Source organism: Astyanax mexicanus, chromosome 2, assembly GCF_023375975.1.
Source record: "Astyanax mexicanus isolate ESR-SI-001 chromosome 2, AstMex3_surface, whole genome shotgun sequence".
NCBI lineage: Eukaryota > Metazoa > Chordata > Actinopteri > Characiformes > Acestrorhamphidae > Astyanax > Astyanax mexicanus.
The window spans coordinates 5,706,769-5,719,054 of NC_064409.1; the positions used below are offsets into that span (position 1 = coordinate 5,706,769).

Below are 12,286 nucleotides of genomic sequence, written 5' to 3' on the forward strand. Positions count from 1 at the left end.
ATATATATACAGTTGAGGACGATATTATTAGCCCCCTTACAAAATAGTCCTTGTTTTCTAAGGATTTTCCAAGTGATATTAACCAGAGCAAAATAAACTAAACACAGCTTTTTTAGACATCGTAGTTTTATTTTGGATGCTTACACTATATTATATTCCACTCAGAAATGAAGATATTACACAAAACAGAAAAACTATCAGGGTCAAAATTATTAGCCCCCCACATCCTAATAGTTAATTGTGTATCCTTTTTGCTGGATTACTGCCTGTAGACGTTTCTCTCACACTTCATTTGAGGAATCCTGGCCCATTGTTCTTTAGCAAATCTCTCAAGTTCCTCTAGATTCGATGGTTGTCTTGCATGGACATTTTTCTTTAGGTCACCCCACAGATTTTCTATTGGATTTAAGTCAGGGCTTTGTGCAGGCCATTCAATGACATTCACTTTGGTCATCTGGAGATAGTTCTTCACCAGGAGGGATGTGTGTTTAGGATCATTGTCACGTTGGAAAATGAAGTGACGTCTCAGACCCAGTTTCACAGCTGACTGCTTAAGGTTCTCTTTCAAAATAGTCACATATTTTTCTTTATTCATGATTCCATCCACCTTGACAAGATTTCCAGTTCCAGATGCACTGAAGCATCCCCATAGCATAATACTCCCACCACCATGCTTCACTGTGGGGATGGTGTTCTTTGGGTTGAATGCCTGTCCTTTTTTTCTCCAAACATAAGCAGTGTCCCTGTGGCCAAAGAGCTCTAGTTTAGTCTCATCAGACCATAAGACACGCTTCCAGTATGAATAATTTTTCTCCAGGTTGTCCCGAGCATACTTAAGTCTTGCTTGAAGGTGCCTCTTCCTCAAAAGTGGAGTTTTTCTTGGTCTGCACGCTCGCAGGTCATTCCTGTACAGAGCTCTAGTGATGGTCTTCTTAGAGACTATGATTCCTGATGTGGCCAAGTCATTTGCCAGTGCCTTGGAAGTTAATCTGGGGTCTCTAGACACATTTCTCACTAGTATTCTTTCCAGTCTCTCTGAAATCTTTCTCTTTCTACCTCTGCCAGGCTTGTTCTGCACTGTGTTGCTGTCTTTGAATCTCTGAATGATGCCTCTCACTCCAGTTCTTGACACTTGGAAACGCTTTGATATCTTTGTATATGCCTCTCCTGCTTTGTGTGCATCAGTAATTCTTTTTCTCAGGTCCAAACTGATTTCCTTTGTTTTTGGCATGTTGCTTCCTCAACTGCCAGCTCCATAATGAGGCTTTTATACCATGTTTTAACTTAAATGAGTTAATTAACTTAAATTAATTGAGTGCAATCATCTGTTTCACCTGATCACCTTTATGCACATCACCTGAGAAGGTAAAGCACATCACTGCACAAAAGTGGCTTGTGTGATGACTTAATAAATGTTAATTTCTTAAAGGGGGCTAATAATAACGTCCCTGGTCATTTTAGCTTATTCTTACATAATAATATTTTGGTGCACAAATATAAATATTTTGGTCCTTCTAATGAAAAATTGTATGTTCAGAAATGCTCTGTTAGAACTGCCTTGCTCTGCTAAAAAGGATCTTGCCAGAATCTTGAGGAGACTTAAAATTTCATAGGGGGGCTAATAATATCGTCCTTAACTGTATATATATATATATATGTATATTTATATACATTGTCGTGGAAATCGACGAATGACAGTCAAAGACCCGGGATGCCAAAAGAGAAGTTTTTTATTTTAAAGTTGCAAAAGGAAAAATACAGCAAGCAAGCAATAGCAGATGAGGTAGTCAGAAAAATCGGAGAGCCCCCGATCTGTCTCGGCGGGCGTTTTTATACAATCCCCGTGCATTGCATGAGGTAATCTTCCCCGTGACTTGTTTTGGAACAAAAGATTGGGACACAGAGGAGGAAGGATGCTGAACAGATGTTCTCTTGAAAAGAGGAACCGAAAACGCACGTATAAGCAAAAGTCAAGAATAATTCATAAATCAGAAAACTCCATTTGCTATGACCCGCTTATCTCCAGGCAAAACCTGGGTTCTCTTTTAGCCTTATCACAGAAGCAGAGAATATAAATTCACATAACACTCAATGATAAAATACAAGAATATAGTGTAATACATGAAGTAAATGTTGATTTTCCCTCACAACATATATATATATATATATATATATATATATATATATATATATATATATATTCTCCAGTTTATATAGGGTATTTTAATTTTAATTTTAATTTTAGTTTAATGACAATATTTTCAGTTGGAATTTGGGAGAAATGTTGTCTGTAGTTTATAGAATAAAACAACAATGTTTATTTTACTCAAACATAAACCTATAAATAGCGAAATCAGAGAAACTGATTTCGAAACTGAAGAGCTCTCTTATTTTTTTTCCAGAGCTGTAAACATGGGGTTGATGGGGAGGTACTGTAGATGTTTTAAGCTGTGACTGTAGTGGGTCGGTCTAGGAAAAAGTCCAATGTTGAATTTATTTCCCAGTTAAGTCCTGCGCAACGCTGTAAAAAAAGCTTTGTATAGCTTTTATACCGCCCTTCTTCTGGGCACTTAAACGCTCAGCTATTTCCTATCAGTGTCAGTGTTTGTATCAGTAATAAACGCAGACAGCTCACCTCTCCTGCCGCTGTTTGTAGTGTCTGATGAACTGAGGCAGCTCAGTCTGGAGGTTAAATGTTCTGGGGAGCCACGCTGCTCCCTGTCCTTGACCGGCTCTCCACGCCACCGCTGATAAACAGTCCTTTGTAGTCAAAACCGTCTCACAGGGGAATTGGTTCAGCAGGACATGAGGTCGCTCCTCACTCAGCTTTCTGCTGGCAGATGAAAAAGTTGGTTAATGACAGGCTGGCCAACATATTAAAACGGGATTAAAGGAGAACTCCAGTGTAAAACTGACTTTGAGTGTAATAAAACATGATAAAACATGATAAAGAGTACTAAACATGATAAAGTACTAACCTTTGTTGAATAGCACAGCTCTGTTCTCTCGCAGCTTTCTAAGATTCAGTATTTTTATCCAGTTTCAAAGTAGCTCATTGGTATAATCCAGAGATCCCTCCATCTTAAGATAAAGGTAAAGATAGCGGTGCCCGGATATTAAGCTACGCTATGGGTTGTAAAAAGTGTTTTTTAATAGGCAGAGCTCTTCAGATTCTAACAATAAATTGTGGAGCTCGTTTGAGCCTGAATAACGGTGTAAAAACAATTTAACTGCAGGGGAAAAAATATGCCCCATATCACCCATTCTAAAGCATGTTTGGAGAAACTGCAAAAAAAATGACAGGATCTCTTAAAGCTGTGGGAGAGCGGAGGTGTGCCATTCTACAAAGGTAAGTACTCTTTATCATGTTTTATTACACCCAAAAGTCAATTTTACACCAGAGTTCTCCTTTAAAAGTGGCAAATGGAAAGTGTATTAACTGCTAAATGAAATAGAGTCATTGTCTTGTTACTCCACAACAAGACAATCAGACCCCTGTGACTCCATACCTAAATAGAAGTACTGAAGTATTCAACAATTTTGTACTTATATTAAATGTAGTGGTGAAGTACTTAGATTAAAGTACAGTACTGTGTTATTAGTGTATTTATTACAGAAAGCAGTGGAAAGTTAGCAGAGCTAGAGGTAGAACGGGAGCAGCGAGATCTTCTTATAAGATTAGATTGATCCCCTGACTATAGTGATAATGTGGGTTTAGAATGATTCCTAAGATTTGTATAATTGTCACAAGTAAAAAATGTATTGGAGTAAAATAATTAAACTTATGGAAAATAGTACAGTAGTGGAATAAAAATAATACTCTAGTAGATACAGATACAGTATTTTAGTACTTAAGTACAGTAGCGAAATAAAAAATAATACTCCAGTAGATAAAGATACAGCATTATAGTAATTAAGTAGTACGGTAGTGAAGGAAAAAAAAACTCCAGTAGATACAGATACAGCATTTTAGTACTTAAGTACAGTAGTATAGTATTCGTTACTATACATTTCTGTTTGGGAGAGACCAATGTGGAGAAATATTTGCCCCATTTATTTCTGACAAAAAAAAGCATGTATACAGTTGGAGGCACATGCCCTGTCCTTGTATCTTATGATATAGGTCATATTCTATACTGAATTATAGTGGAAAAAAATACAAGAAAATCTAATTTTGTACCCTGGCCTGAATTACACACCAGATTCAGAAAAAAAAAACAGTTTTGGTGCAAGAAAATATAAACTATTAAAAAGGAACAACTTAGTTTAGCCAAGCTCGGTGCTGCAGAAGGACCGTTAACGTTTTCTTTGGTCCAAAACTTTCTGAGGCTTGGTCTTCTCAGTTCAGGTCCTACAACATTTCAACTCGTCTTAACTCACTGGCATTCAGCCATTAAGCTTTTGGCTTTGTTTTTTCTGTAACATACTTCCTGCTTGGTCCCGGTGACATTGATTTTTGACCTGCTCGAGTAACCACATGAACAAGAAACTCTCTCAGGCTCAACTTTCACAATTATGAACACATTCTTCCTAGAAGAAGGAACACTCCCATACCAAATGAAGTCAACTGAAACATACAGTGGCTTCCAAACATATTCATATCCCTTAAACTTTTTCCTATTTTGTCATTTTACAACCACAAACTTACAACACAAAATAGCAGATCATTGTGAAGTAGAACGAAAATGATACATAGATTTAAGAAATTTAATTAAAAAAAAAAAAATCTGAAAATTGTGATGTGTAAAAGTATTCAGCCCCATTTAGAGACTGAGATTTTTGCTCATTCTTCTTTACAAAACAGCTCAAGCCAGGTCAGCCAGGTTGGATGGCGAGCGTCTGTATGAACAATATAAAACACATTTTTACAAGTTTGTAGTTGTAAGGTGACAAAATTCAAGGGTTCAAGGGGTATGAATACTTTTGCAAGCCAGTGTATGTATTCAAATGCATGCATCATGCACTGAAACGTTTTTAATAATTTACTACTAGCATTTAAGTTTTGCTAATGATACCGGTAACTCTTTCTATGAATGTCATCTTTATTAGACTCTATAACTACATTCATAATATATTATAATGCATTCATAATGCATTATAAACATGGCTATAAATATTTATAAAAATGTATAACCCACTATAGCCATGTTTATTAAGCATTATGGCTTGTGATTATAATACATTATAAGCTATGCTTATGATATACATGTTAAAATAGTTTATATCTATCGTTGATAATCCAGTCCTGCAATGAAATAGTATGTCACTTTACTTAGAGCGCACAAAGACCTGTTATAATACATTATAATTGACTATAACTAATATTATATTCAAGACAAGTACAATTTATGAGTGGTTAAAATATATTTATAGAATTATTTAGGGTGTGTTTATAAGTTGGAAGCTGTTTTAGTCATAATTCAAGTCTACAAGCTGGGACTGAGTTTCTAGGTATTGATGTATAACATGTTATAAACACAGCTATTAATGCATTATAATCACAGTTCATGATGCATAATAAACATGGCTATGATGAATTATAGAGTTTTATAAATATGTATAATGTCGTTCGTAATCTGACGACTCTTAGGCCTCCCTTAAAGGGAAGCCTTGGGCTAGCTTAAAATAGACTCTTTAAAAGTTATCTAGTCATGCACCACTACACAGCGTTAAATTCAAAGGAAAGAAGATAATCAACAGACGAGTGCCTTAAGTTAAAGAAAGGAGAAGACGGAGTTCTTCGAAGTTCTTAAGATGTTCTTTATTGTCTTGAAGTCAGCCAGATTCAGTCAGAAGGATCCAGTCTTCTGATGAGACAATGGTTTACACACATTTTTATACAGTCTTTGGGTGAACAAAGGTGGGGGCTTTAGGCTCCACCTTTTACCGTTATATAACCATATGTTGGTTGAACATAATTGTTCCCAAACATGATCATCTTTAGGGAGGTTTTTCCGGTCAAGGCTATGGGCATTATGCCATTAGTCCCATAATTGGATTTAATTGTGATCAAATCAACATGGTATGGTTTTTTTTTTTAATGTTGACCTTCACTTTGTTTGATGTTCCCATGGAGCTGGAGTCTATGTGGCCATCTGGCCTCTATCTAATGAGTTTAGAGATACGCTCCTCAGTCATCATATAGCTTTTCCCGGGAAGCTAGCCAATTATGCCCTGTTATCTTATAGCAGCTGTCTCCCTTTGAGATATGTTAGGTACAGGGCAAACAGAGGATAAGCGAACTTAATAAACTTGCTCATATAAGGCCGAGTGTGCTTCAGTGTATAAAGAAGTACACATATGATCTTCAATATCCTAATTTAGGCCCCACAACATCTGGTCTCTGTCTAATGAATTTAAAGATACGCTCCTCAGTCATTATGTAGCATTTTCCAGGAAGTTGGCCAATTATGACCTGTTATCTGTAACAGCTGTCTCCCTTTGAGATATGCTAGGTACAGGTTTAAACTTGTTACGGGAGAGGGCAAACAGAGGATGAGCGAACTTAATGAACTTGCTCATATAAGGCCGAGTGTGCTTCAGTATATGAAGATTTACACATACGATCTTCAATATCCTAATTTAGGCCCCACAATAGCCATGTTTATAATGCCTTATAAATGCATTATAATGTGTTATGAATATGTTTATAGAGACTTATAAAGATGACATTCATAGAAAGTGTTACCATGATACCCTTATGGTCTATAGATACAAAATAAAAAAAATGGATACTAATAACACATGGTGAAATATATGCATTATTGCTGATCTCTACTTTAAAAAATTCCAACTCCACTTTTTTTTTTGACAACTTCAATTTTCTACAGCTAGAGTAAACATATTTTTTGTAAGTTACCATGTCAATTAACCTACAGTTACAAGGTGAAAATTTGAAAAAAAAAATATATATATAGTGTATAATTTATTAATTCCTGACCTCCTCGGATGAAGGAAGGATTTTCATTGGTCTTTCTGAATGAATGGACCAAGTCTATTGTAAACCATGAATAATGTCTCATGATTCATTATGAATTATTTACCCATAATGCAGTGGTGAAATTTTAATCAAAGTAGAGCACGACCCAACCTGATCCGCCCCATAAACTGTCATTACGAGTCCGAGCCTGATTTAAACCCCACATTTTTAGTAAGTAGAGCTTTAAACTTTTAAAAAATATTTTCAGAATGAAACATAGTGAAATCTGTTTTGAATGATGTAATCATATTTTTCGCACTATAAGGTGCAGCGGACAATAAGGCGCATTTTCAGTGAACATTTGTACCACTGGATTATAAGGTACATTATGTGACACTAGTAAGAAACAAGGGTGTTGCCATGGTGGCTGTTTATTTGGGTGAGTAAAGCATTTCTGTTTATTTACAGTAAGCTTTAAAGGTTTCCAGATTTCCACTAAGGCTGGGTGCAGCAGCATTAGCATAAGGGGCTAACCGCTAGCAAATGCCGCTGGACAGCAATACACTGAGAAACCTTGAATGTTCTGGGACGTCAGGGCAATATTAGCAAGCAGTAGCATCTTATGCTAATGCTGCTCCAGCAGTGCTATCCGGGGTTAGCTCAGGCTAATATCTCATTTAGGGGTGTGCCATATCATATTGTATGCAATAAAAGAAATGGAATTTTAATTTTGTTGCAGTAGTGTATTGAAATTGAAATATTTTTAGGTATTCAGTGTTTTGTCATATCGCCAATATCCTAAAATATATTGAGATATTATTTTAGTGCCATATCGCCCACCTCCACTGGAAAAGATAAATAGTTTAACATATACTTGCCTATAGTCTCGAATGTGAGAATACTTCCAGAGCACATCAGCCTCGTCTTCATCTTCAGTGAACTGGAAACGTGGATGTTTTAAATGGTCCAGAACTTGCTTCATCTCTGAGTAAACCCTACACAGCACAGATAGTGATGTAAATAGACTTACATTAGCATCTAATATAGTACAGTACAGTACAGATACCTCAAAGATGAAACTAATAGAGCTGCATCTAACCACTATTTTAGTAGTCGACTAATCAGCCAATAATTTTTTCAATTAGTCGATTAGTCACGATTATTTTTTGCCATGCCCTCTATTTGCACTTTCTAGTGGTAAGGCTCCTTTCCATTCAATGCATATTTTACTGCACATTCACATTTGTGCAGTAAATTTTGGATAACTTTATGCCTTTACTCCTGGTGCAAAATTTTGAACAGTTCACCTTGATTTAATGGCTTGTGATCATCCATCTTCCTCTTGACTATATCCTCCTAAAACCCGGACTTTTAAATGTTATATCTGTTTTTAATTTCTCCTAGCTACTTGTCATTAGTAGGACTTAACAAACATGTCCTCATATGGAGACAGTATTTTTGTAGCTTTCTATTATTTGCTAAAGTGTGTCCAAAAGACATTCTAAATGAAGATAAAACATAAAATTCAATGAGAAATTTTACCTGGCCAATGTTTATTTTTGGGCTGGCTGTAGAAACGTTCGCCTGGGATTCCCACCATCTTTCTTAATCTTAATCAATTGAATCAAGGGTTGTCATGTGATCACTAGTATTGTTGGTATAGGCAGTGTCCTCCATATGAAGCCAAAGTGTCAAAGTTGAAAAAAATTAGGTATCATGATGCAGAGAGGCAGAACTGTAATGTCCCTATTTGAGGACACAGGGTCTCAAGAGGATATTCCAGAGATATTCAAAGAACCAATCAAAGAAACTAATCACGGTCTCTTATTTTTTTCAAGAGCTGTATATTATATAGTTACTATAACAATTTTAATATATAGTCTACAGAATACAGTATTTCCCTAACACTTAACACTCCCCAATGGCTACTCTATCTAGCGTTAGTAATGTTAATGAAGGAGTTAATCCTGTTTAAACCTAAGCCTTATCAAGCTTTCTGCAGTAGTTTAACCACCACAAGTAAAATAGAAGTCAGTGATTAAACTGTGCAGTGAGCAGAGCTGTCATTATTTCACCATATCCAGACTAGAGTATTGCGGAGATGTAATTTGTTTGTGTTCACTAAATCACCGTCTTTCAGTTGCGCTGCAATCCAACACTGAAACCACACTGGTTTCAGTGACTGTAAAGCAGGGGTGTCCAAACTACGGCCCACAAGGTATTTTAGAAAGCATTTTTTTATAATGTGAGATTCAAAGTTTGAACGCTAGGTGTCAGAAACGGGCCAAAGAGTCTAAAAGCGGAGAGGGTACTCACTTGTAGCGCAAAAAACGGGCCAAAGAGTCTAAAAGGGGCGAGAGTGAAGTTGAAGCGCAGAAAAACGGGTCAAAGAGTCTAAAAGCGGAGAGGGTACTCACTTGTAGCGCAAAAAACGGGCCAACGAGTCTAAAAGCGAAGAGAGTGTGCAGTTCTAGCGCAGAAAAACGGGTCAAAGAGTCTAAAAGCGGAGAGGGTGTTCAGTTGTAGCGCAAAAAACGGGCCAAAGAGTCTAAAAGGGGCGAGAGTGAAGTTGAAGCGCAGAAAAACGGGTCAAAGAGTCTAAAAGCGGAGAGGGTACTCACTTGTAGCGCAAAAAACGGGCCAACGAGTCTAAAAGCGAAGAGAGTGTGCAGTTGTAGCGCAAAAAACAAGCCAAAGAGTCTAAAAGCGGAGAGAGTGCGCAGTTCTAGCGCAGAAAAACGGGTCAAAGAGTCTAAAAGCGGAGAGAGTGCTCAGTTGTAGCGCAGAAAAACGGGCCAAAGAGTCTAAAAGGGGCGAGAGTGAAGTTGAAGTGCAGAAAAACGGGCCAAAGAGTCTAAAAACGGAGAGGGTGCGCAGTTGTAGCTCTTAAAACCGGGTTAAAGAGTCTAAACGTTGCCAAAATTAAGGAGTTTAATATTAAGAGACATCATGAAATGAAACATCAATTTGAAAAATCTTAGTTTACACAACACTGTCAAAGACAGTAAAGATAGTCAGTCAGGTAAAATGGTGTGTAAATGAAAATAATCAGGAAAATGTATTATTTAAAGTGGAATATTTCATTATTTATTTTATTATAGAGTCTGTGGCCCGTGACTTCAAATATATTTCTCCTTCTGGCCCCCAGCAAAAAAAGTTTGTACACCTCTGCTGTAAATGGAAATTTATAATTAAAACTGAAGAACAACTCAGTCAGAGATATCCGTGCCAAGTGGTGTAATGTCATTGTTGGACAGTATATAAATAAAAGATGGATAAACTCTTAATACACAATTGATTTCTGAAGAAACATCAAATAAGCAGATGTCTCAATACATTTATACTCACTTCAGAACCTTCCCCTCTGGCACGCTGTGGGCTGGGATCTCCAGTGGGAGCTTCTCCTTGTTCTCCTGTAGAATAGTCTACAGAAAAATAAGAAATGAATGGCAACTAAATACGGAGACAATCACTGGGATCACTGAACCATTTTAAACTTTTCGTTTTTAATCATCATTAGAAAACATGTTTTCTGCTTTAAATTAGTTTATATTTTTTCATTATTTTATCATTTTAATTGTTTTTACTTTTTATATTTGTTTATTTTTTTAATTAATTTTATTTTTTGATCTTAGTTAATTATTAATCATTTTACCATTTCTTATCACTCATCATTTTATTTGGTACCACTTTAAAATAAGACTACCTTTATAAAGGGTTTATGAATGGTTTACAATTAGTTTATTAGTGGTTAATAATTTGCTTGCTTTAAAAATCATTAATAATCAGTTATAACACATTTACATAACACATAAGGCATTTACAACCTAATTAGCAACCATTAATTAACTAATTGTAAACCATTTATTAACCCTTTATAAAGGTAGTCTTATTTTAAAGTGGTATATTTTATTTTATCATTTACTTTTACTATTATTATTTTTTCTTTATTTTAAATTTGATAAATTCTAAGCTTTAGAAAAAAAATTATAGAACATTTTAGTTTATAATTCTTTTTCTGATTTTGCTATTTATAGGTTTATGTTTAAGTAAAATGAACATTTTTGGTTTATTCTATAAACTACAGACAACTTTTCTCCCAAATTCCAAATAAAATATTGTAATTTAGAGCATTTTTTTGCAGAAAATGAGACATGACTGAAATAACAAAAAAGATGCATACTTTTATTAAACGTTGTGGTGGAACAAAAGCAGGTTAAGGATTTTATGCTTGAATATTATGAAGTCTTAAGCCTTCCTTTAACCATGTCCTGCAAGACTGTTGGCTGTGGGCAGGGTGTGAGCTTGTGATATTAATATGAAGTAACTTCCCCTTACACACAGACAGACACACAGACACACACACACACACACACACACTCTGGGGGAAAAAAAAACGCAAACCTCTGGAATATAATCAAGAGGAAGATGGATCATCATCATCAAACCAAGCTGAACTGCTTGAATTTTAGCAGCAGGAGTAAAATCATAAAGTTATCCAAAAGCAGTGTGTAAGACTGGTGGAGGAGAACATGATGCCAAGATGCATGAAAAAAAACTGTGATTAAAATCCAGGGTTATTCCACTAAATGATGATTTCCGAACTCTACTTAAAACTTTATGAATATGAACTTGTTTTCTTTACTCTGCATCTTTTTTGTACCACTTTAGGGAGAAATGTTTACTGCAGTTTATAGAATAAAACAACAATGTTCATTTTACTCAAACATAAACCTATAAATAGCAAAATCAGAGAAACTGATTCAGAAACTGAAGTGGTCTCTTAATTTTTTTTCAGAGCTGTATATGACTTTTCATGTGACAACAGTATAGAAATAAAACTAGAAATAAAACTTGGTTATAATTTAGGGTAGCTAGTTTACAGCCTCAATACACCAATAGAAAGCCATTGTCTAAATAACATCTAAATATCTGGCAACACAAGACCTTCAGTAAGCAGCTTCACGCCTGTCATTAGGTGTGTAGGATCACAGCTGGTTCACATTTGTTTATTTGCTATGGAGAGTCCTATTGTATTGGCAGTGTTTTTCTGGCTAGACAATCTGTGTGTGCATTTGCATACATCAGTAATGGGTGCAGCTTAAAGCAGCTGAACTGTTGTGGACAAAGTGGATTAAATGTTTTCTAAAAACTGCATTTCACTTCCACCTCCATTCACTGGAGGAGGGTCATTGGATTCAAAGGAATGCAGACGCTAATGGCTCTTCCTCCAAAACTCCACCAGACACTCTTACTTAACCCCCTTTTTTAAAGTCAGTTGCTAATGGACTTTAAAGTACACAAGTCATAAATAACACTGCCTGTTTGTTAGCACTGGGGTTTTCAATCTTCCTTTCTTTGCCAGTT

General features: G+C 35.9%; 1 protein-coding gene across 2 annotated transcripts in view; it reads right to left on the bottom strand.

Moving 5' to 3' along the window:
* Positions 1–12,286, bottom strand: part of ttll12 (tubulin tyrosine ligase-like family, member 12) — a 36,563-nt gene that overhangs the window by 11,791 nt on the left and 12,486 nt on the right. For both annotated transcript variants that reach the window (XM_049473135.1, XM_049473128.1), the window contains exons 6-8: positions 10,268–10,344; positions 7,798–7,914; positions 2,636–2,830 (exon numbers count right to left, since the gene is read on the bottom strand). In XM_049473135.1, coding sequence (XP_049329092.1) covers positions 2,636–2,830; positions 7,798–7,914; positions 10,268–10,344 — 389 coding nt within the window. The remainder of the gene's footprint in view (positions 1–2,635; positions 2,831–7,797; positions 7,915–10,267; positions 10,345–12,286) is intronic.